This window comes from Epinephelus moara, chromosome 2 (assembly GCF_006386435.1).
Source record: "Epinephelus moara isolate mb chromosome 2, YSFRI_EMoa_1.0, whole genome shotgun sequence".
NCBI lineage: Eukaryota > Metazoa > Chordata > Actinopteri > Perciformes > Serranidae > Epinephelus > Epinephelus moara.
Genome location: NC_065507.1, coordinates 25,563,460 through 25,590,345, shown reverse-complemented (window position 1 = coordinate 25,590,345; position 26,886 = coordinate 25,563,460). Strand labels below are relative to the sequence as shown.

Below are 26,886 nucleotides of genomic sequence, written 5' to 3'. Positions count from 1 at the left end.
TACAGGCTGCTCACACACTCAATCAGATTAACTAATGAAGCAATTATCGATCCAAAGTGGGGCTGCTGGCCGGCACAGGACTAGCCATTAAGTGGATCTTCCCCTCCCTTGGCCATGCTGAAAATGTCAGGGTCACTCTGTTCGCTGCTTGACACAGTTTACCGAAGCCCAATCTGTAGGAGACTAATCACTCGTCTGCCTCCCAGGAGCACTTGTGAAGGGGCCAACACCTCCACGGGATAGGGGAGAAATTTGATTTTCACAAAAGCTGGAGAAGAGCCAAATTAACTTGTGCCATATATGCAGCTTCAACTGGGTGAAAATGAAGGAATGGTGAAGAAAACTGACCACCGCGGGGCTGTAAATGAGCAGGATCCTGTTCAGTCTGTAACCCATGCTGCACCGCCAGCTCTGCTAACTGCTATTGTTGCGTTCACTCTGACAACGCTGAATTTAATTATTTTTATACTTGAAACACCTATGATAATTAGTGTAGACCTGCAACATGAGCCAGTGGGGGGAGGGAAGAAAGAAAAAGATTTCCTGTCTGCAGCATCCCCGAATGTCAAAAATGTGTACTTTCATTGCCCGAGTCCATAGCAACGCGAGGTTGTTTGTTTCCATGCTCATAGCGGGAGCAGTGTCACAAGATGTCTCACAAGATGTCAGAATAGGAGCGCTCATTCTTTCATCAAATAAAAGACAGCTGGAGCTGGTACAGTTCCTCCAATATGACATGATATATTGTAATTCATTAGTCTGTGTGTAATCTCTTTTTCTAGTCGTGGGGACTGACTGAAAATGCTCGCTCTTGAATACTAAATTAACCTGTGCTTCAGCTGCATATATTCCTCTGTAAAGAACTTCCTGCTCACAGGTTAATGTAGATTTTTTTTTCTTGGTGACATAGATTTGGGGTTCTGTTTTTGTTGTTTACTGTTTTTCAATATTTAGTTCTTCACCGGCCTTACCTGAAATCCCAATTATGACCAAGATGTTTATGTTTAGTTTGGCAATTTAACACCACGCTCCAGGCTCGGTCATCAGTCAGTCTCATTCACTTTCACCCACATGGAAAAAAAAAAAGCAAATAGTTCTTTTTTTTTCACTCGGCGCACTGAGGCAGGAAAAATATTGCTTTGCGGTTAACTTCTAATCAAATTGCATTAGGTTTTCACAGCCTGTGCCCTCACTCCATTTGCACAAACCATCACAGACCTACATGAATTTCACACCCAGGGTGAGGAATACTTACTTCTTCTCCCCGATAGATTTCCTCCCCCAGTCCAACACACACTGCGTGCACACGCAAAACGCACACATTTTGTGATCAGACAAGCATGATCATGCAGTTACAGCACAGTGGTAAATCATTTTATTTGCAGCAAGTGTGGTTTTAATGACATTTTACATGCTCTGATGTTATTTTTACCAGCTTCTGAAATGGACTCGCACAGACTGTCACTGTTATGCCCGTTTTAGAGCGCCGTACTTTAACAGAAAACAGCCCTCATCTATAGTCACGATCTATTTGTCACCACACGAGAAACATTCCTTGAAACCACGACACGATATTGCGTGTAAATATAGACAGCTACACAGAGCTTTAAACGAGTACAAGTGTAGAGGAGTCAGAGCCAAAGCACTCACATTAATTCTAATTATTAACATAGTCATTGTATGGATATTAATTATGGTGGCGCTGCTCTTTAATGTGCTCCGTGAAATAATTGAAAAGTAAGGAGATATGAGAGATGATTTGAATTATTAATTAAATCTTAATTATTTATGTGGAAAATTCGTCATTATAATTAACCTTGGACCCACATATCCTATAGCCTGCTTTACAGCCAACCTTTTGTCCTCTGCCTGTGAGGCACAAAGCTCTGTGTGAAACAAGTCTGAGGCGGGGGCTGATCGAAACTATAGCTCAGTGTGTGTATGTATGTTTGTGCATGTGTCTGTTAAGTGTGTATGTGAAAGAGACAGTAGAGGTGAAAAGCAACACGTACTTATACTCAAGTTAGTGCTGCCACGACAATGGAATTTTGAACTTTAAGTACAATACCTTGGAAAATACTCAAAAGAACTTTCAGTGCCACAGGGAAAACTTGACAGGTTATTGAGGTTAATATTGTTATCAAAAGATAAATATGACAAGGTTATAACATGAGAGAGACTTCTTTTCGTTTCTTGGTTAGCAGCACAGAGCAGCAGAATGCAGTAAACATTAACAATGAGACGAGACAACACAGCTGGTGCAGACGTATCAATACTGCAGAAAATGTGTATTAAAACCGCCTCAAATATTCAGATGGTATCAATAAATTGATATTTTTTACAACAAAAACTAAAGTACAGCAGTTACATACAATATCCAGCTTCTGTCATTCTCCATCCTGGCAGATATCTACTTATACTACATTTCAGATGTAGATGTACTTCTTTTTTTAACCTCGCTGCATTTATGTTGCGGCTGTAGTTACAAGTTACTTTGCAGGCTTGAGATTTGCCGCTGTGATACACTCATCAAATGTCACTATTGTCAGGTAAAAATAACAAATAAATAAATAAATAAAATCTAGATGTCTGCTTTTCAGGAGCTCCTCAAAACAGCCCTGTCTATCTTGATGACATGATAACTTTTTGACATTGAAGTGACATTAAGGAGGACTGCAAGCGTTCAGCTCGTCTGGAACAATGAGAATCCCCTAAAATTGTCTGTTTAGGCAAGTTTTGTTATTTATACATTTGGAGTATTCAAGTTCCAGTGTGCAGGATTGTGTGTAGACATGGTAAATTATATTCATAACAGTGTTTTTATTAGTTTATAATCACCTGAAAATAAAAATCATCATGTTTTCATTACCTTTAGCCCCTTTCACACACGCTCTGCAAACCTAAATTTATCTAGACATGACTCGGAGGAGGTTTATGTGAGAGCACAAGTGTCCTAATCAGTTGGATCGGACAATAAACTGACTTTACCCTGCCAGCTTCCTGGTACAAAGTCCATGTAATGTCCAATTGAGTGTACGTGTGGATAGAGCAGGTCATTGTCTGGGGAATTCACAGCGAACCAGTGGGTGTGTCGATGACGTTTCTCTCATGCAGCACACGCAACACCGGAAGAAAACAATCATCTGAGGTTGAAGAAGGAGGGTCATTTACACGAAGACAGCAACAACAATGTGTAACTGGAGAGATTACCAGAGTCACACACTTCTGTCAGTAAGGGACAGAGCCGAAATTGTCAGACTGTTGCTGTTTGTGACCACATTACGAAACGGCTACAAGACTGCACTCTGATTTTCAAGACACTGTCAAGAGTTCATATGAGAAAATGGGTTTAGAATGAGCCATCTACCTATAGAGCAGGTCCTCTTCTATGCAGACCGCCATGTTGTTTCTACAGTAGCCCAGAATTGACAAATCAAGTGCTGGCTCCAGATAAGGACATTCGCACTTTCGCCTCAGCTACCATAGTTCTCCCAGATGCTTGGCAAATGGGAGAAGTTTCCGCTCTGCAACCTCACTGCTAGATGCCCCTAAGGGTGCTTTCACACCTGCCCTGTTTGGTTTGGTTCAGTCGAACTCAAGTTTGTTTGCCCCCTAAGCGCAGTTTGTTTGGGCAGGTGTGAACACAGTAATTGCACTCGCATGTGCACCAAAACAACCGGACCAAGGCCTTCTTGAAGAGGTGGTCTCGGTCCAATTATAAATGAATTCTGGTGCGGTTCGTTTGTGGTGAGAACATGTTCTGACCTCGATCCGAACCAACTGCAGTCACATTACCCATTGTTTGGGTTAAACATGCATGTTAATAGTCCCTGTGCATTCGGCGCATCCAATGCATCAAAACATTGTTTTCCAGTTGGAGCCACGCCTTGTTTTCAAACTGTATGGCTGGCCTAAAATGAGCAATGACAGCAATATAGTCCACGTTGACCAGCGCTAAAATCAACCTGCATAGTTGTCCCTCCATTGTGACATTAGAAAGTGTCACATTTATCTTGCAAGTGTACTCTTCTTCAATGGTTTGTTTACTTTGGATTTTCCTGCATGGAAATTCTGACCAATCAAGAGCAGCTTTCTCGAGCAAGGCATTTGATCTGGTCTTCTTGTAAATGCTGCCGTGAGAACACAAACCAACTCTAGGCAAATATGCAGCTTTGTAACAAAACGAGTCCCTGATTTAGACCAAAGCAAGACAACTCTAGGTCTGAAAGCAGCCTAAATCCTACACACTGGACCATTAAACACTCTGAGATATAGAACAGTATTTTGATGCTTGATTGTAACAATTAGCCAATTAATCACTGAGTCGACAGACAGTAAATTAATCCCCAACTGTGAGAGATAGTTGATGAATTATGTAAAAGCAGAAATGATAAATCCCATGGATCCAGCCTCTCAGATATGAGCTTTTGCTGCTTTTCTGGCATTTAATAAACCAACTGATCAATTGATTCATTAAAAATGAGTCAGATCACCACTGGGAGCACATCTGACTGCTAATACTCACTAATATGTACTTTCACATCACTCACATGTGGGTTAAGGATGACGAGATCTATTCTGGGGTTTGTGCTTGAAACAAGTCTGAGGTGCTGCTCGATTTGAGGTTTCCCCGTGTGTGTGTGTGTGTGTGTGTGTGTGTGNGGAGGGAAGAGAAGGGTGGGGAGGTGGTGGGTGGGGGCGGAGCTGCAGACAGTATCCCCCGCCCTCGTGCTCGTCTGTGCGCCCCTCGCAATTACCTGTTCCACCAGAACTGATGTGAGCGCGAGTTGGCGAGCACATGCCACGTTGGGAGAAGAGCCAAATCTGAACTGCCTTTACAGCAACAGGGTTAGGCTCGCGAGGACCGCTTTAATCCAAATCAACCCTCCTAGAAAAAGAAAGAAAGAAAAACAAAACTCAACCCAAGTGGTTTTTAACACACCTCTGAAACAAGCAGCCGACTGAGGATCTCACAGACCCGCAAGGATGCACTTGTTGTCCGCCAGCTGCGTGTGCGCCCTCCTCATCACCGCGCTCTTCCGCCAAGGTAAGCTTTTGTCTCAGCAGCCGGGCAGCGGTGGTATTCACGCGGGGTGCGCCCATGCACTGAAGCCGCAGGTATAATATGAGAGAGGGAAAAGTGCCAGCAGTCACACGCAGGTGCCTCCAAAACTTCAGCCCGGGTTATCGACCACATTTCCGGGGAGTAGCGGAGCAGTGACGCTCCTTGTTTTTAGTTTGGAGTTTGTGAGCTGGAATATAGTTTCAGTTATTTGTATCTCATCGAGGTATTTGCTTATTTATGTAGATTTGATTTGCGTAAAGAAATATTCCTCTCTTTTTTTGAAGCATGCAAACCACATAATGGTCACTTTTCTCCATGGCAAAAAATGGCATGAAAAAAGTGACCATAAATAAGACCAAGCAGTTTATTTTAACTTCTCTCACCTTTGTTGATTATTTCATATTGAAAATTCATGATCGTATCTATAAAAGTGACTTTTCTGTGTATAAACTGCACATGTGACGTGGAATATTGCCCATTGTGCCTCCCTTTTTGTCCCCCCCCCCCCCCCCCATGATGGGAGAGGCAGGCAGTGAGGTAGTCATCATCATCCACTCTTCACATGTGCTCATGCCATGATGTCATCATGATGCCTCATTTTTTTATTTTATTTAATTTTTTTGCCTAATGTGTTTTCTCTCCTGTTAACGCAGGCTGCTGAGCAGAATGATGCTGCGTTCACATCCTGTCTGATTTATTGTAATTATGGGCTGCCTGTTGGCTGGGGGGAAAGCGCTCCTGACAGGCTCCCACTAGTAATTACATGTAGGATAGGACTCATTTTGGATGTGGGCAGTTGTAATGGGTTGTACAAGTGAATGCTTCCAAGTTTTAGTGAAGAAATTAGGTTCGCTGGGTGTGATGTGAATGCGGCAACTTGGCATTAAGTGGTGATTTAGAATATGCTTTGAAAAATAGATGATTTTGCCCCTGGTGGCACTATGAAAGAAAAAAAAAGATGAAACAAGGACAAAGTATGCTTTAAAAAACACCTCTAAGTCCTAATTTTTCTATGCTTGGTGTTTAATGTGCAGAGAGTGTTAAGCCTTTCTCCAGGCCTCCTTGTTGTGTGCTCTGTCAGGCCAACAGGTAGCAGCACCATGTGCTCACATCGCTCAGCCAGGCCATTAAGCAAAGCTGCACAGGAGCTCAGAATACCCCCCCTTTGCAAAGGAAAGGGGCGGAGAGGCTGATCTCACTGTAGTCCTTTCTACCTCGTCACACTACAGTGGCGCCTGTTGTTGTGAATTAACACCATGCAGCACCTATCAGTCAGGCTCAGGTGGTTTATTTGAGAGGAAACGAATAGCCCTTTTAAGGTGTTTTTACACTGTTGTGCCGCTGCAGTGCCGTGTGCTTGAGACAGGAGGAGAGTGCACTGAGTTGGTAATGAGGTTAGACTTTGTGATCATCCACAGTGCTGTGTGTTCAGCGGGCACGCGGCCTGGAGTGATGGTCAAAACCTGTGTGTTTGCTTTCACAACAGATGGTCGGTCTTCTTCATGTTGTTGCAAAAGAGTGAAGGTTTCTCTTAAGGTTGTTGCGAAACAGAAATATTCTTCATTTTTCTCGATGCAGGCAAAAAATCTGACTGAAAGGGTTTATTGAGTTTGGGATTTGCAATAAAAACAGCATCGATACTTGTAATAAAAAACAGGCCTGTGTTTATTATATTTGGACTGATGAAACAGAAACAGCTCCCGGGGCCTGGGCATTAAAGGCCGAGCCATGGCCACAACCGGATACAACAGAAAAACAGAGCTCTGAATTACTCTTGGAACAAATAGTCAGGAAGATGCATCTGTTTTTTTGTTCACTCCCTTGTCTCCACCCTTCCCCCACCACCACCACCCTCACCACCCTCGCCCCCTCCTGAACAGACAGGCAGCGCTCGGTGTCACAGCTGGTATTACTTGTCAAGCGAGTGGGGCTCTCCCTTTTTGCTAATGGACTAATCTCTTGCAGGGGTCACCCAATTTCACCTGAGATAGATTCGTTCTCCCTCCTTTCATCTTTAACTAGGTTATGTCCGGACCTGTCTTCATGAATGTTGTGACGTTAATTTACAGGAAGAGGAAAGAATGGCTCTAATTGTACACCTGTGTTATATGTGAGACTGTGCACAAGTGTGTATTTGTGTGCTTGTGCACGTCTCGTCTTGTTTATAGGCGCTTTCCTCTTGATGTCTGGAGACTGCTTGTGGTTGTTTCTTCTTTGAAAAGAGATTTCTTTGTGACTTGCAAAGTATTGTATCCCTTCATGCAAAATTCAGATGCATTCATGAGAAGTATGGCAACTCATCCGAATCATGGCTTTGAATAGAAATGCTGCATCTGTACTTTGTGCCATCGCTTTAATACTTCCTCCCTTAAAACAGTTTAGTTGTTTGTTGATCACATTTTGCAAATGGCTCGCTGGGTAGCTACAGAACATAATCAAGTTTGTGAAATCAAGATTAACCATCTGAATAACTACTGAACTAATGGAGGGAACAAACCTATGAATCCATAGTTCTCCTCACTTGTTAGAACAATGCTTAAAATGGCCCCAAATGTGATATCTGTGCAACTCATCGCGCTGCTAGATGCTTAACCCAAATTTAGCACTTCGTAATGTCTCTCAAAAAGCTCTGTAGGACTGTCAGTGCTGTATGCGCAGCGAGTGCATGAAGTGGAATTTTTTCTAGCATCACACAGTTAGTATACTTATGTTTTCGATGAGAAAGACCTTAGCACTGAGTGGGAAGTGAGACATATGCCATTACTCACCCAAGAATCACAGAGCGAGTGAGATATGAGAAAGAAACATGTTCAGTAAGGAGAATCTTGTGTGTGCATTATGTCCTTCTCGGGCCTTGATCAGAATAAGAAATCAGTGGAAATGTGAGCAGAGAGCAGATGTGCTGTCGATGGAGAGAAATCGGGGGACAAGAGACAAGAGAGGGCCGTTCAGACAGGCGAGGTCGTACTGTAAATTAGAGCAGCATTAGGGTGGGGAGCCCAGTGTCACTTCCCATCAGGGGGTGCAGGATTCCTGCTAGCGCCCCTGGCAGCAGCAACGCTTTATAGCCTGGATGTGGGGCTCAAGCTTAATTAACTACTGACATGGTAACTTTGGCTTTAAATTACTAATAACTAAAAATAAAGATGAAGCTTAGGGTGGTGTAAAACTAAAAATATCCCGGAGTTATGATGAAATTAAAACGTGGCTGTTACATAATGGTTGATGCAGCACTTAAAAAGAGCAAAGAGCAGGTTTTAGTGTAAATCTAAAATTGGGAAATCTCATAGAAGAGGTCATCATTAACCTGCTCTGTTGTGTGGAGAGAAACCTTTGCATGCTACATTTTCCAAGAATTTAGGCCGATGCTTCGGCGTGTCCCCAGAGACATGATGCTTATAACATATGCATCTGGACCATATGGTGTGGTTACACCTCACATCATACAATAGAGCTGGAATTAAATAGACAAATCAGTGGTCCTAGATTGTGCAAACAGGATGCACAAAACTGTAATTCAGATGTAACACTGGTGAATATAGACGTGCGTTACTGTTTTCTCTTGGTCTTTGTCTGCCCCTCGCACAGTTGGTTGGAGTGGTGCACCCCCACCCCCACCCCCAGCAAGACACTGAACAGGTGGAGGACTGTTGGTTTTTAGGGCCGTGAAGAGGGCGACGGTCTCTTTATGATTCCTGTTTGTGTTTGCAGTTGCTTAGAGAAAACACTTTGTTCCCATCACTCACGTTGAGCTAAATGATAAGTTCTGAGCTCTCGCCTCATTATTCACTCGCTTCAAACTTTCAGAGCTCTTTGTTTTACGGGTAAAGCCCAAAAACTGTTGTATACATTTTTAGTTTTGCTACAGAAGTCTCATCATTAAACCAAACATCACCTTTAGATTAGATCTGGTGCGACAGGACTGGGGAGATATGAGCCACCACATGGACATGCTGAGTTTTCCTGCATGTCAGAGAGAGCAATTCTCTCTCTGCTGGACTCTCAGAGCAGGGGGATGTATGAGCGCTTTGCCTTGAGAAAATGAAAGGACTTGTGTGGCAAAAGCAATCACTCTGAGGCAATGACTCAATGAGAAAAAGGTCTTTTGTTCGCCTGTGACAGTTTTACACACAGGATTATCAGTAAAACAGCAGCAAATGAATCTTAATTACACTTTGGTGATTGGTTCGCCCCACTTTTAGAGTCGGAGTGTGAGATATATTCAATTTTTATAATCTCGGCTGAAATTGCCTCTTCAGCTGTCCATTTCTTGGTGTAATTTGCCAGCCAGGTTAAGAAAGGCCGGTTGAATGTAGCGCTTTATTGACTTTTTATACATGCTCTTTAACACTTTACATGAGCATACTGAGGTGAGATCAGTTTAAAGTGAGAGAATGCATTGTAATGTTTTCCCAGACAGACTAACATCTTAGTTTTCTCTGCCATTTTCTCAGTCTCCTGATTTTGCACACAGGTTCCTCGCTCTGCCGTGCAAAATAATGGTTTATTTGTTATCCAAGGGGAGGGACCAGAGTTCTATTGTTTCAGCTATAAAGAAAGGCTTAACAACAGGAGAGAGATGACTATGCTATGCAGCGGTGCTTCGTTCTTTATGCAGGAATACCCCCATTGAAATGCATGAAGGTATCCTTGGTTTTGGTGAAAGACCAACAGCACTCTGAAATTGGGCAGCCCTTGTCTCAGGGACAAAAAAAGTGAGGTTGTTTCTGTCTTTTGTCATTGATGCAGCCCCCAGCTTTCACCGGATTCCTGTGGACTCCCGCCGACTGTATTGTGAGGCTGGCTCTTTTTAAACAAATGAGTGTATGATAGCGACTTCTTGCTCCCGCTCCTCTCTTTGTCATTAATATGGAACAGCACACACCCCTCGGAGAGGGCACAGAGTAGCTGCTGCCTGTCCCTGCACTTCACATGTGCAACCTGACTGGGGGGGGGGTGGGGGGTGGGGGGGGGATCTCTCCTCCATATGAAAAGCCTGTGGCCACACCCATCTTTGCCAGGGCCTGGATCTTTGTTCAAATTCTCCATTAGAGTCATTGCTCCATTTTAATGAATTCTTTGAGAGGCCTCCATTAACTGTGATGGTAATCATTCGACCTCTGAGAATATTTAAGGAATACCATAAAGGGGCGCGTGTGTATGAAAAGCCAGAGGGTGGGTACTTGTGTGGCTTTTGTTTTTGTGAATTACATTTAGTGAACTTCTTTTTCTCATTAAAATGTATCTTATAGATTAAGCAATGGCAAAAACGCAGAGTGTCAGCAGCAGGGGCACCTACTGACCTGTGGAGGGGGTTTGTGGTGAACCTCTTGTATTTATGCCTGCACTCCCATAAAGTCATTATTTTTTCCTATTTATTGGAGTCAAGTGGTGAGACAGGAGGTTCCTATTGTATCAGCCCTTTATTTTGACTTTGTCTAAGGTTCAAGGAAGTCGGTCTGGTTGGCGCAGCTTTTGTGCAGAAGGTGGAACATTCATTTCAAGCCTGGGGCCAACCAATAAAATGACATAGAGGTTTGACTTCCAGTCATTTCTGAATCATCCTCTGTTGGGCCAAAAGCCTGTTTGCAATACTGAGAAGTCGTTCTATTCATTCAGATGCTGTTTAGCAATTTTTCATTCATGAAACATTGCACTGCTCCCACTGCGCACTGCCTTTGGGACCCAACAGAACGGCCTTGTGTCTGCATGTGACCTCAGTATTCACATTCCTGCCATTTAAAAAGCTGTTTCTTTGTGTTGTGCTGATGTCCACCATCCTTCCCTCATAGACTGCAGCAGCAGACTGCGGTGCCTGAAGCTATCTTTGATTACACGCTGCTTCGGTTGAACTTGCCGGAGACAGGAGTTCTCATTCAGGGAGACTCTCTTTCACAGGGGATAGCAAGAGTATATCTCTGATTGGAATTAAAAGCCTGTCATTCTGTTAGTGCCTAAGTACGAAACAGGATAGAAGATTAAACGTTTGGCCCGTCTTCTATGGGTCATCAATGTATCAATACTCTTGGGACTACCCTTGAACCTTTATAGAGGTCTAAAACATGCTGATGGGAGGGGGAGAGAAGCTCAGACCTGCTCTCTGGCAGACAGATTGTGAGGCACGTCTTTGCATGTAGTTGAAACTATCTAATGATAAGCTTATGATTGAAATGAGAACATATTTACTGTAGTTTAAGTTGGAACCTCTGTGTAAAGATTCCCTACTCTAAAGTAACGTTAGTTAAATCATGAATCCCCTATTCCCGTTTGAAGAACAGACATTTTCACATACCAGTCCATGACTTAAACTTAGTTGATGCACCAATTTATTGGCCTATATTCCCTTTATAGTCTGCCGTTGGCCTATGGGCAATGACAATGTCATTCACCAAGTGCGGTGGCCCATGTTTTTCCTGTTGTGTCACATCAGTTTTGCACTGACTAAAAAGCAGGGCTCAAGACTAATGTCATCCCGGGGACAATAGAAAATGTGTTTGGGATGGACAGAGATCTTCCTGTGGCGCCTTCAGGATGAAAGGATGCAGTAAACTCTCTATCGACACATCGGGGACACACTGTTTTTTCCTTCAATCCATGCTGAAATCAGCAGGAGGGAAACTAGCCAGTTAGTGTTAGTTGTTAGCAGCTAACAGAGGTTGCATTGAGTTACATTATGATGTGTTGAAGCTCCATTCAGTAAAAGTAAGTGTTGAGCAAGGGTCATTGTGTGTTTAGGGATGCATGATAATATCGGCACATCCTCAGTATCAGCCGATATCGGCTTTAAAATGAGCTAGCGGAATTGGCCAATATGCTGGTAATATTGGCACATCATGGGTGTGGGGCGTGAAGGCCAAATCGGCTTTGAAATGAACCTGGATAAGAATTTCTTATGTTTCACTGTGAATGTATATTACATACTTTGAAAAGCATTCTATTTCATGTCTTCATCTGCTGGTGGGCCGTCACAATAAGAGTATGCATGCATTATATGATGTTAATTCCACTACAGAAGAGACTTGTTGATCACTAAAATTAGGTGGGGAAAAAAGTAGATGTATCACTATTGGTATCGGTTATTGGCCAAATAAGTCGGCATATCTGATATGGGTAAAAAATGCAATATCATGTATCCCTAGATGTGATCAAATATAACTTTGAAAAATGTAGTTTTTTGATGAGAAACTTGAATAAATACTGTTGTTTGAAGGAGAAATTTGTTGATGTTTTTACAGCAAATATAAATAATATAACCTAGTAGGTATTAGAGAGGTAATTATGATATTATATATGGTATGGTATATAGTAGAAGCAGTTTTTTAAAAGATGTTTCTCGTGTGAAAGAAGGTTATTTTAAAGGTTTTTTCATAAATGTGTATGATTGAATTTGACATCAAAAACAAAATAAACAACAGCAACAAAAACCATCCCTATTGGCTATTGGCCAAATTGTCATTTTAAACATCATTATCTGCCTATAATTTCCTAATCAGTGCATCCCTAAAAAAACTTAGTTCTCCTCCCTAGCCTCAGGGCGTGTACTTCCTGATGTGCATCTTCTTGGAAAAACCATGATTAAGTTAGAAGGAATTTGATCCTCACATCAAAACAATCTTGTCATAGGCAAAATGCATTAGCAATAGCAGCACTGTTTCCTCAGAAGTCAAGTGGTGGCTTTTTGCATGGCGATTACCCCTCTAGCTTTGACGCGTGGATGTGTTAGATGTTTTTATGATAAGACACTCTGCTTTGCTGTTAAGTATTCAGCTGTTCCACTGCCAGACCTGACGAGGAAGGTGAAGAGATGCAGGTCTGGTAATTGGATGCATTACTTAATTTTCTAATGGGACATCTTAAGAGGTCAAGTAGCCTCGTGTTCCTGGGGAGAATCTCTAAGCATTACACATCCCACTGGTGCAATTTAGATACAGACTTTTGTGCAGACTTATTCTCTTAGCATGGAGAAAAAAATTGACATGCATGAATCTGATTTCACCCCGGCTCAACTGCAGGGTGGTCGCAATAGAAAAAAGCAGGAATATTGAATAGTAAACTCACAAGCAGGCTGTCTGCCCGAGGTGCTTGTCAAATAAAAGTTGCTTTATCACCATGCCTGACTTGTCTATAAAGTGAGGACATTGTTAAATGAACTTTGCAGGGTTTAATTTTGAGTAATGAAGATGCCATAACCTATTATGCTACCATTCATTTCCCCCCTCATACAAGTAGTAGATACAGAGATGACACATCATTTCCTCATATAATGATAGTGATTTCATTTCAGCGCGCATGCAGGTTCGCACAGCCAAAAAAAATTGACAATGAGGAATGAACAGAGTGTAAGACGTTTAGGGTAAAGCGGCCAGGATTTTCAGCTCTTTTTTGGGGGAAATCTCAGGATTACCTGTCTTATTGTGGAGGGCTTGCCACAGCACGCTCATGTATAAACAGAGCCAACACAAACGGATCCGCCAAAGCAAGACAACATCACAGCCACAGTTTGTCATTTTGCTCACACAATAATATCTCCCAGTGGGTCTCTAATAATTGTTACCTTTCTGCTCAGGGTGGCATTTCCTCAGATATCATGCTCGAATGGATACATTTCTTATTGTCCTCAGTAATGTCTTGTGTTCACTGTATTGTCATATCTCAGGTCATTACATCTGCAAATAAGCACGTTCTTAATATGAACAACAAGAGGAGCCGGGTAAGCAGTTAGCTTTTAGACGTAATTTCCTCTCCTCTTGTTTTGTTTGTAGTGACATCTTTTATTTTTTTATTTTAATGAGAAGTTTAATGAACTATATAACAAGACACAGTGCTGCTTTGAGCTAACTGTTTACATCAGCATGCTAACATGCTCATGATGACAATGTTAACATGCAGATGTTTAGCAGGTATGTTGATTACCATGTTAATGCAAGCATTTCTAATTCGTAAATAAAAACTAAAGTGCAGCTGAGGATGATCGTTAATCAAAGTACATATGGAAAGCGAAGGGGTCACTTAAGTTACAGTGTGATCTCACCCCTACTTGTCATATTTTGCCACTTGGACAGCAGGAAGTTGGGAAAGGATTGTGCATGTCGCTAAAAAATACCCAGCTTTGAGTAGCACAAACACGGCACAAAAGGCAATGGTGTGTCGCTAAAAAACACTGTAACTGATATTGTCGTTTGTTAGTCCAGCACCAATCTCCTGGGTCAAAGTCCAGTGTTTCTTGGACCCAAACTCCTACCCTAGCGCCCACCTTGTTGGACTTTCATGCTCTTTAAACTACATGTGTTGATGAGTTTCTTGGAATGATGCTGATGGGTGTACATTGGAGTTAGCAATAAGCCTGGTGCATCTCACAGACACTAAGCGGTGCTTGCGGCTTCATTATAGTGACAGCGGGGGCCACTGCCCAAGCAGTGTATGTAGACACATTTGGAGTGAGACCAGGCTGAAAGCTATTTTAAGTAATCCAGAGGGGAACCTAAAAACATGTACTTTCGCTGCAACTGTTGTTTTCATTGTCTTTTAATATGGCAATTACTTCCTAGATTAATCTTTTAGTTGATTTGTTTGTTAGACATCATAAAAAAGTCAAAAAGAACATCAAACTTTTCCAGAGCTGATATTCATGTCTTCAAAAATAGACCAACTGTCCAGAGCCCAAAAATATTCAATTTACCACCAGGTAAGATGGTGAAAATCAGCAGATCTCCACACAGGAAAAGCTGGAACTATCAAATGTTAGGCATTTATTCTTGAAAAATTATGAGTCCTTGATTATCAGAATAGTTACTGATTCATTTTCTGTCAATCAACTAATCAAATAATTGACTCTACAGCTCTAGTCTGTTCCAAATTTAATCACAAATTCCAATTTTGACCTCATGCTGGTGCCAGAGGAAATGTCTGGAGATCACTAAAGTTATAGGCTGCATCATCTGCGTAAAATGAATGTCTGTACAACATTTCATGGCAATCTATCTAATAGGGCTGCAACTAACAGTTATTTTCATTATTGATATCTTTAAATATCTTATTTTGTCCATCAAAAACCCAAATATATTCAGTTAAATAGGATATAAAACAGAAAAAAGCAGGAAATCTCTGTATTTGTGAGCCTGAAAACAGCATTTTCTACCATTTTTGCATGAAAAATGACTTGTTTTGAACAAGTAATTTAAATTAACAATTAGTCAACTAATTGTTGCAGCTCTGCCATCAAGTAGTTGTTGAGATATCTTAGTTTGGACCATAGCTGCTAGAGTAGCTAAAAAATATATTCACATTCTCATATTTCCAAGAATGTGCTCAGTTTCTTCCACTAAGATTTAGTTGTATTTCATAATTACAGCAATATCCTTCTAATAATCAGTGGTGTTCTTGTTTTGTTAGTAATTTATAGCCCTTTCGGAATGTGAGAGGAGCTGTAGCTCCAAGCTCCTGTATTTTTGTCTGACCCTGCAGAAGAAGCAGCTTATTGCCCGACTTTCTGAACAGCGTGTTGACTCAGTTTGCTTGAAGGGGGGTAGTCTGTGCAGAGCAGCCCTATGAAGAATTTTACCCCTGAGCTCTTTAGGCCACATTGCAGACATGTTGTAGATACCTTTCAGCGGAGCTTATTGACAGGTTTTGTGTGAAGTGGGGTGTTTTGTCTGCTGCTCAGTATCAGTCAGATCTGCAGGGCTTCTCCTGCTCTTGTTCAGGATGTACCACACAAGACAGAGGAGGAGCGGTTAAAGATGTGCAGCGCCAGGGTGGATGGTTAAAAGCACTTACCTTGATGTATGGCTTCTCCTCATGTCATAATGGGAGAGGAAAATGCAGTAGCCACTACTAATGAAATTATTATACCTTAAAGGTCCCATGTACCCAAGACGACAGTGACATATACAGAATTACATAAACTGAGAGTGGTTATCTCATCTTACAGAAACAGAAGACACAAACAAAAGAGCAAGACTGGGTTTGTTGTGACATTTCTATCGGTTATGTGTCTTTTAGTGACCTTGCTTCGACAAAAGATAAATTGTCTTTTGGATGTAAGTGAATGTATTGCACATAAACAAAGACTTTATAGAATACGCAGATTCATCATGCACAAAAAAATAGCTTGGCGCCATTGGAGTTAACACCCGTAAAACCTTTCAGCCAAATCATGTTAGGGGTTATCCCGCTACGTAAATCTGAAAGTCCTGAAGTCGTAGGAAGACTCAGTGGTGTGACAGCGCATGTTAATCTCCAACCTTTCACAGTACTCCATCAAAGCAGACGTTGGTCCATGGGTATTAAATGTGAAACCACACAGATCTGATGTGCAAGCAGGTACATAATCCTTTGTATGTATTATCTGCATTCCATGTATTCCTCCCACCGTTCTCTGCTCTGTTTAGCCAGCAGAGGCTTTAGGACCCCCCCAGAGCCAGCAGCTAAAGCAGGACACAATTTGAAACCGTCATGCCCTCTTAATACCAACCAGGCTGTTTGGCTTATTGGAATGGGCAGCATTGCCCGCTCTGTTTCACTGTGAAGGGTTAGAAGGTCAGGCCTGTCATTATGAGTGCACAACAGCATACATGACTCTTTGCACAACTAATGTGAAAGTATCAGCCTCACCATGGCAATTACCAGAGATGAAAGCTACACAAGCCATCTGCTGAACAAATGAAAATATCTACCTGTTAATATTTTCTGTTGTTTACAGCGTAACAAGGCATGCATTATTGATATGGCAAAGTAGGCGCTGTGCATTACATTCAGACAATAGTACAACTGTTGCACATATTTCCATTAATCATCCATTTTGTGTTGGGGAAAATATTAGTCCATGGCTCATGCAGCGTCTAATGAAGCACTTTAAGATCGATAAGTGGATGCATTCTTGTTTAGCCACGTAGAGAAGTGATGGGCTCCGGGTGATTCATCCCCCCCTCTTTCTCCACTGCACTGGTCAGGGTTGTGTGTGTGTGTGTGTGGGTGGGTCTGCTGCCAGCTCTGCTGTGTAGAGGAGGCTGCTTTTACCTTCAACAGGGGGTGTGTGTTGGCAGCAGGTTTGATTGGTATCCTCAGGCACCACCTGCAACTGTAATATGGTCATACAGATAGTATAATAGTAAACACAAGTGCTCCCCCAGGCCCAGTGTGCCGCAGATGTTCAAAGGATTTCCTATTGAGGGAGGCGTGGGGGCAGGAACAGGGCGGGGCCACTGTTACAGGAAAGGGAGCACTTGCGCTACAGAGAGACATGCAGGTACTTGAACAAAAAGCTTATTTCAGTTGGGTAAATAGTGGAATGTGGAGCTGCTAGCTGGACTAATATTTCGAAATGAAAAAAATAATCTAATTCACTGAATTTGCTACCAGCAGGAGGATGCTTTTAGTTTGATGGTGCAGTGGATGTTTCAATCTTGACCCTCCTGTAGGGCTCCGTTTGTTGGTTTATATATAATATGTTGAGCATGAGGGTCTGGCATGGGTCTGGGCTAGGGCTGCAACTAACAATGATTTCCATCACACATGCAGCTGTCATTTCTGTCAGAAACTAAAGAGGAAATGCCCATCACACATTCCCGTAGCCTAAAGTGATATGTGCAAATCTGCCCAGCAGTCCAAAACCCTAAAGGTATTGTGTCTGCAATGATACAAAACAGAAATAAGTAGCACATGGCTAGATTTTGACATTTCAACGTGATAAATGGCTTAATTAATCGATTAAGAGCTGAAACGACAAGCAATTAGTCATTTTTCAAGCAGAAATGCCAACCAGTCTGTAGTTCAAGCTTCTCAAATGAGGATTTGCTGCTTTTCTCTCTTTTTATATCTCATTTAAATGAATATCCTCAGGACTGTTGGTCAGACTGTTGGGCTGTGAGAAGCAGTTGTGATGGGCATTTTCTCACCACTCTCTGACATTTCAGAGACCAAACGATGCTCAAACAATAGAATAAAAAGTAGGTGATTCAGTGGCGGGTCTTGCTATAGGCAACATAGTCAGCTGCAAATATGGAAATGTGACGCATCGACAAGGCCACGCCATGTGGCACAAACTCGAATCTGTAACCCCTTTTCATGTCGAAGGTCTTCAGATGGCACAGACCAAATCTGAATTTGATTGAGTGAAATCTGTCGGAGGATCTCTTTGGTATGATGCCAGTAAATGACAAATAAAATGCACAAAAATTGCAATGTTAATTCAAAATGGCTGACTTCCACCAGGGCGAAACTTGCCTAAGGCGCTGACTGTGCTAGGTCCGGCATTGATTTGATTAATCAGTTATGAAAATCTTCATCAGTCGCAGCCCCAGTGTTGTGCATGAGGGTTTGTAATGGGCCTCAGCAAGGACTGCAACAAGTGATGAATTTCCTCACAAAATAAACTGTTGATCATCCCTTTTTTTCAATAACTAATCTCTTAGTCAATAAATGTCTCAAGGTGACATCTGTAATTGGCTTGTTTGTCTGACAAGCAGCCCAAAGATATTCAATTCACAGCGACATAAAAGCGAGAAAATCAGCAAATCCTTACACTTCGGAAGCAAGCAGCATTATGTTTGACATTTTTACAGGGTAAATAACAAATAGTTAATTAATTATTAAGAAATGTGGCTACTACTTTCTGTCAATGCATTAATCAGCTAATCGTTCCAGCACCAGTCTGTCTCTCTTCCCTATATGACGTTAGTACCGTGAACCCTTTAGGCTAATTTTAAAATTGATTACAAATGATGTACAATCTATAATCCAGAGAGCAGACACTTACCCTGGAAGTGAGTCCCGCTCCAGTTGCCTCTGTTGCTTCAGGCAAGCGAGGCTGGCAGGTTTATGGCCTGTATGCAAAAAACTGATACCTCCCGTCTGATGTGATACCTCTTGAAGAGACCTGGTGAAACGACGAGCACTTTGATGTCAAGAAGGTTGTTTTGAATGTGTCAGGAATATTTTAAAGCTGCCTATTAACACATCTAGCTGCGCAGGGGAGTGAGGGAAAAAAAACGAAGGGTTATAACAACTTGAGGATTCACTTCTCGAACTCAGATTTATGGATATCAATTCAAACTGTTCGGTAATTCAAAGGGCACTATATTCATTAGTGAGACGCATTACTCACCGTTTGAGGCTCCATCTGGAGCATCACACCATCTGCTGCACCTCTTTAACCCTTACGTTTATTTTATTAGGCTGTAAACATTTATTTCATTATCAGTGTGACTGCGTTTTTAAGCCTTAATTGAGTTGGTTATATTTCCCAGTGATTGCTGGAGGAAAGGGGTCTGCGATTTTAATTACATAGACTGAAAATAGTTTCCAAACAGCAAGTCGTACCCTCTGTGTGTGCGTGTTCATCTGGCCTCACAACCTCAAACTCAGGAGAGATGAAGGAAACCCTATTAACCATGTGATCACACAATTGATACAGTGGCTAAACTCAGATGCATGCAACTGAAATGTTGTGAGTTGGATACACGCAAAGAAAAACACACTACGGACATCAGTTCAAGCTGCAAATGATAGCTTGTGTGTTATTCTTTATAAAGCTACCGAAGTGAGCTGTATCAGTGCTGCTGAAACATCGTTAAACACCAGGTCAAAACTAAAATTTAACAGCTCAACTTTAGCCCCAAAAGAGACCCTTAGAAGTGTTCCAGTGACTGAGAGATTAACTAATTTAGATTCAAAGCCTCTGTGATTACAGGCAGAGATGTTGCATGTGGATTCGCGCTCATCATTAGGCATGGGCGAGCAGGACAAATTCAATAACGCTTGTAGGATCCTGCAGCATAATAAAGTTTGAAGGCTCCTTGGCATATGAGAAAGTTATCACATTGAAATGACTCAGAAATAATTAAGAATGAATGAGTGGGTTCTAATCACGCGTCTGAATTGACTGTATTGAGAGTTAATAGGCCCCAGCCTTGCTATCCTCGACACAAAAGCAGCGTTTGACATTAACTCGGATGTAAGCAAATTTGATGTGCACCCTTCATTTGGTGCATTTAGGTACTGAAGTGAAAAGACTGAGCATTGAAGGGCGGTTCACCTCTACAGATGAAGTTAAATGTTTATGTATTAACATTAAATAAAGCTGACTCTGCTTTAAAGGTCTAGTGTGTAGGATTGAGGGGTAAATTGGCTAGGGTAACAAATCACCAGTTTCATCACGATACAATATTATATAGATTATTAGGACAACGATATGATATTTGCAGATAATACAAAGTCTGCCAGGATACCATTTTGATGAGATATAATCTGCCCATTCAACACAAACAGTTACAAAAGAAGCCGTCACAACTTCCTTTATTACTTTTGGCCATAAAAGATAAAAACAAGACATAAATGATAAGTGCAGTTAAGTCTACATAGAATTTACTCCACTAACACACATAGAACAGCACAAGAGATAAGTTAACCTTCAGGGTTTTGTGCCAGAGAGACCTTTCTAAAAGAAATCTTTTCATTTTAGCTCAAACCATCATCTTTTTCATAAAACTTCAGGGTTGTGTGGCTCAAAGCCCTGAAAGGAAACTTCTCCAAACAGCAATGAAACATCGATTAACGACATCGTTTCACAAAAGTACAAAATTCAGCTCAGTAACTGTCAAGCCTCATAGACAAAACATTTGCTTTTTGCTAGTCACCCATTATTAGCTTGAGCATGTTTACATTGCATAAATTAGCCTAGCGGCTAGTGGACTTTTTTCCCTTTACTCATTGCTTAACAAATTACAGGTAACGTTATTTTTCTTGCTCACCAATGGTTTAGAGTTGCTGCATCTCCTGACACAACAGCTTGGTTGAATTTCAGCCTGCATGCACCTAATATTATTGAAACAGAGCAGCTAAACGAGTGAGATGTCTGTCCAGGCAGGTACTTCATGTTTCCTGAGGATTTTATCTCATAACAGCATTGTTTACATATGGCATGTGTTTTGTCTGTCAACCCGTATTCTTTACAAAACCAAAAGTATATCTACACTGCTGATTTATTCCTAATGTATTAACCCTATCCTCATCGTCTTTCTCTCGGCTGCTTGTCAACTGCCTGCTGCTGTTAGACGGCGTCACAGAATTCCAAAATAAAGTCAAAACCTAAAGATAATGATATCGATCGATGTTTTCACTTTGCATCGATGATATTGGATCGTCGATCCTTGAATCAATATGTCGAACCAGATCAATGGATCATCCTAATATTCACAGAAATGGAATGTAACATAATAAGTATGTTTTCTTTAGTGTTTAATTACCTGAAGAATATATTCATTGTGTTTTCATCACCTTGGAATGAGCTGTTTATATCTACACAGGGAGTGGGTCCTCATCTGTGGAGTTCACCATGTTGCACCACCATGTTTCTACAGTAGCCCAGATTGGACAAACCAGACACATGCTTTAAATAAGAATCATTCACGTTTTTGCGGCAGACACCATCATTAAATCACCTTGTCCTCTGCGGAAAATTCGTCTCCCATTAAAAACCTCCTGCACGTCAGGATCCTAAGTTATAAGAGAAAAACGGTTAGCACACATTAGCAGGCACTGGGCTAGTGGCTGATCTGTGGTGTGCCAAAAAGCATTGAAGAAACACTGATTTGGAACATGCAACTGCTCTATTCAGTGTTTAAGTCACCGGGTCTGTTTGTTTTGGGGAGGAAGAGACCTCTGCAGATAATTCGGCTCCTATTAAAAACCTCCTGAGCAATGAACACTGAAAGAATCCTTCCAAGGAGATGTTGCAGCTAGTTGCAATCTGCAATCCTCAGCACTGCTCCATTAATATAAATTGAGATGGTGTTCTTTTTAAATTCTAACCTGAGAAACGCGGTGACCGTGGCACACTTGGAACATGGAGATCCATTAGCTTCCAATAGTGTCAGCCACTAACAGGGAATTTAAAAAAATCTATCTTCATTCATAACCCAGAGACTTGGGTGGGTTAATGTCAGCTCTTCCGGAAACAGGAAAATGAAGTCATTGCCAAAATGTTAGGCAGTGAGTTGCATTAGGAAGGGTTAATGGATAAGTAGGTAGTGGTGTGGCTGTGCTTTGTTAATGGCCTAATGTTGCCTTTAATGGCACGTTGCTAATGGGAGTTGGTGGTGGATGTTTAGAGTCAGGACTGTGAGCTCTCCTATGATCTGCCCCAAGTCTGCCCCCAGGCATCTCACAAGCACTTCTCCCCTTGGGTCCTCTGGCCTGCGCCCTTCAAATACATAATTCACGATATAATGGACGTGATTTCTGAGTGCACTTACCACCCGATCACTCCAGCAGCAGGCTGCTGTCTTAAGAGCAGTCCCCGCACTCGTGCAAGCTCATCTGCTGACGCAATTTATGACATTTTTTAAAGAGGGTTTTACGGAGGCTCGTATGGTCGAGTGTATGGAGGAGAACATTTGAAAGACTAATGATCGTGCCACAAGATCAATTTCTAGGAAACCTTATGGCAAGTCATTTAGAGTGATAATCACCCTTCTTGTAATATGCTTTTATCTTTTCCATCTGTCTCGCTGAGAAATATGTACAAAATGACTGTGATACTGCCAATAATATGCAGAGGCAAGCACACTTTGCACACTCTATATTAAAAGGTGTGTTTTTCACTGCCTTACAGTATATACATATGTTCTTAATCCTTATGTTAACATTTATTTATGCTGCCATTAATCCCAGTACCAACAAAAACTTTCCCCCCAGATATTAGCTTTCTGCAGTGCTCTGCTGAAGGTTTGCAGAACAATTTAAGCTAAATCAAAGCAGGATTGTCTGCTTTGATTGTGCTGTCAACATCTTTAGAGTGAGATGTTGATTTAAAGGAACTTGAACATCATTTATTAAAAACACTTGACAATGGGTCCCTTTTAAAATCTCATATTAGACTCACTTGGTAATCAAAGGGAAAAATGCAAGAGGTTCTTGAATATTTTGCAGTTCCTTTCTGTAGTCTGTAAATCTTTATGTTGTGTCTCTTATCCAGCTTCAAAGCTTTGAATGTTACTCAATTAATAATGATGCAGAAATTCAGATTGCACATATATATCTGAGTGCTGTTGAACCTATGAGAGGATGACTGTGGTGGAGGAATTAATGGAACGTGTTTTTGGCAATCTGCCTGGCAGTTTGAGGTCTGTTTTGTTGTTTGGCAGAGTCCTTTTTTTCATTACCTTGGATAAGGAGTCAAACGCAGACAACTTGACATCATGTTGAGTTATTTCCACTGAAACCTCAATGAAATTTAATGGAAAACTTTACCATCTGAAGCATGGACAAGAAATTTCCGTTTCTGACACCAGTCCCTCAGAATCACACACTATTCCCATTACTTTAACACACAGTGAACGTTACTCTGACAGTGTCCTTAATGGACCAGAATGCAGTGCGGTCACAAGACATCGGGCGTTTTGAGCTGCAGAGCAGAGCTCACTGCTTCCTCTGGGCTTATTATTCCAGTGCTATTATTCTCTTCGCCTACACGCAGATAACCCACAGCTGATGCAGAGTGTTTGCACCTCTTCTCTGGGGAGTGCCAGCAGGTATTCTGGGAATTGTAGGAAATCACAGAAGTAGAAGCAAACAAGATATGATGTGCTGTGCACACAGAAAGTCTCGCTCTTGAATTAACTCCTGCAGTGCAAAAAGCCTGCAAAAAGAAAAAGATCTAGATATAGGAAGTATCTGAAAAGTTGGTTTCAAACCTTGTCTCTCTTGATAACATACATTTTTCATGACTAAATGAGCTCTAATCAAAATTAAAGTTTAGAAAATAAAACATACTAACAGTTTCACAGTCAAAAATTAAATTTATATGTTTCTGTTATCACATTTTGAATCAAAAATTGCCAAACTGTGACATCATATGTTCCAGCTAAGCCCCACCCCCTTCAGATTAGTAAACAAAACACACAGACAGAAAAATGAACATAAAAATCTCTCGTGTGAAATAACCAAAACTGAATTAATTTGGGCAGAAAATACTGTTTTTATGTGCGTCCCCATCAGTCGTAGTAAAAAGCTGATTAAAAAATATGTTTTGAGGGCCTGTAAAACGTGCGTCTAACATCACAGGTTTTTGACATGAAAGATTTATCTACAACAACAGGACGTTTCTTTAGGGAGGCAGCCTTCAATTGCACGAGTGGCTTCAAACACCTGTAGGCAATATAAATCTTTTCCTCCTTCTTGAGCCCTCCTCGCTTTCTTTGTCCTGTCGTCTCAATCCCTGACGCGCGGCGGAAGCGGCAACCTGATTCCTCAGCGGCAGGTCTGCACAGGAACCGAGGGCCCTTCTCAAGACGAGCCTGAAACCCGAGAAAATGGAGCCAGCATTTTCAGTCACGAGGTAACAATGGGAACTCGACAGGTGGGACTGCAGGCAATGCATTAGCCCTGTTCCCGCCTGCTGTCGTCTGTAGGTGTCTGTTGACCACACATGATGCAGCAAATGAACAATGTTTTTTTTGCCTGAGGGGGATGGAGCTCTCTATAAGTCTCTGTGAAAAGTTCACACTGGAAACTGCATTTTATTTCTAGTGAGGGTGTAACGTGGGTTAGGCTATCCATTGCTCAAGTACATTGAAGTATAAAGATGCATGAAGTGCACTGATGAAGGTTATTTTTGGGAGCAGTACTCATCTGTGCTTCAGCACTCTTACATTTCGTTAAAAACCCTCCTACATCCACATTAGTTTCTGCCTTATTTTCCTGAATTACATGCAGCATTAACATGAGTTCTGTGATTGGGTATTTTGTTTACCAAGCATGAACACTATTGTTGGTTTGGTTGCACAGTGGTCTGAAATGTGTGCATGCTGCTGGGGTGAAGGAGGGGAGCCATTATGCTTAATAGACTCAGACTAATAATACTGTGTGTTGTATACTCTACATAATTTTCCATTTGCTGTCTGTCCTCCTCCTTAGCAGCACACAGGCTGGCTCTGCCCTGAGGTGACAAACATGGCTCTGCTCAGTGTGGCCTGTGAAAATGCAAGGTTTTTTACCAGCCATGACAACGCTGGGACGGCTGGTATTGTGTTTTCACCTCGCGAGTCTGTGTTTGTATGCGTCGTCATGGCGAAATGTTTTCCAGGTGACACCTGTAGTAACTGGAGCTATCACAGAGGTGGTTTTGAGTGTTCTGTCAGGTGTTTATATGTCTCTCTGTCTGTGGACAGATTTTATCAACGTGATAGTCTCACAACCGTGCAACATGCAGTCGCAAAACTTTACAGGTGTGCAGAAGAAGGTGGATAGGAATTAAGGAAGGGGCTTCTACTTTATGCCCCTGGCCCACGTTTGTTTTAAGTTGTGGGTCACTGTATCGCAGTTGGACTAATCCTGTCGCATGCTGGTCTCTAATTATTCATTTTGTTTTACTCTTTCTTTTAAGGTTGTCCTGTTTTTGACACAAATGAATGTGAAAGTTGCAATGATAAGTACATTTTTTGATAATTGCTCCAAACATTCTCTGTATTTTCTGCTCTTCACTGTGCAGTATGATTGTAAACTGAATATATTATGGTTTTGGACTGTTGGTCGGACAAATCAAGACATTAAAAGATGTCTCCTTGGACTTAAACAGCAATTAATCAGTTATGAAGGGAATAATTTTCAGATGAATCGATACTTAAATTAATTGTTAGTGCAGCGCTAGTCAAAAATTAAACAATGCAGCGCGGACGATGCATCTACAGAGAGATTTACTATTCATTATTATTGAGTTAAATGTTTCAATACTGTATTTGATGCACATGTGCAGTCATGTGGACTTGCCCTGTAGAGTTCTGTCATTAATACAGCTAAACATTAAACAATTCAGTGTTTTACGAAATAGATTAACAGTTATTGTCATTGTTTATTTGTCTGGATCAGTCGTAACGTCTATAAAATGTCAGAAAACATTTGCAGGAGACAAAAAATATTCAGTTTACAGTCATTAAAAGAGAAAAGTTAGCAATGTTTGGCATTTTTACTTAAACAATTTATGATGAAAAAGTTTTGTTTCAGCTGTGAAGTGGATGATAAAGTGATCTTAACATAATATTCTATCAAGTGCAATAGCTCACCAACTTCTCAGTTGTCTGACTGTTGGAAGTGGATGAAGTTTTAGGGCTCAAGGCTTGAAAGAGAGATCTCATTGCACAGAGAATATAATATTTCATTAGTGTGAAAATAAATTGGTCGGCTGTTATTGAGACTAATTTCCCATTCCACTATTTTTCATTGCATGGCTGTGCGTCAGTTCAGCTTTATATTAATGTCAGAAAATATCACAGACTCTTTCTGCCATAAAAGTAATAAATGTGTTTGACTTTGGACGTCTGTTATGGAACTTGTAGATAAGAGTCTGCAGAGTGGATCACTTATTAAAAAAAAAAAAAAAAAGACTAGACAGGCCTGGTTCAGCCGGACTGCAGATAGAGCCTGTGGGTAACATTGTAGAAAATGAAACCTTTGTCCCAGCTGCTCATAAAGGGACCTTCTTTTCAGATTGGTTCTGTAAAAGCAGCATCTTTGACCTTCTGAAGGTCAAAGAGGTACAGGGAGACATGTTTAGGGTGCTGGGTAGCTTTCTGTGCCCTCTGACAGATGGTGCGGCAGAAAATGAGGCTTGGAAAATGACTCTAAATCTACACGTCACAGAGTCTGTGCAGTTCATTTCATACAATGTGGCTTTTGTCAACCCAGAAGTACTTTCACAAACTCATGCATGCAGCTTACGTCTACAAAATAGATGCATACAGGCAGCTTGTAAACATCAACACTAGAGCTGAAACAGTTTTCAACAATTATTAACTAACTATTTTGATAATTGGTAAATAATTGCA

The 26,886-nt window shown here is 41.4% G+C and overlaps 1 protein-coding gene across 2 annotated transcripts in view; it reads left to right on the top strand.

Moving 5' to 3' along the window:
• The first annotated feature begins 4,749 nt into the window (after positions 1 to 4,749).
• The window catches only part of LOC126405061 (CD166 antigen homolog), a 61,501-nt gene continuing 39,364 nt past the window's right edge, over positions 4,750 to 26,886 (top strand). Inside the window, exon 1 of one of the 2 annotated variants that reach the window (XM_050068601.1) lies at positions 4,750 to 5,047. In XM_050068601.1, the coding sequence (XP_049924558.1) occupies positions 4,987 to 5,047 (61 nt within the window). In that variant the 5' untranslated portion in view covers positions 4,750 to 4,986. The remainder of the gene's footprint in view (positions 5,048 to 26,886) is intronic. The other variant, XM_050068594.1, reaches the window with a different exon arrangement.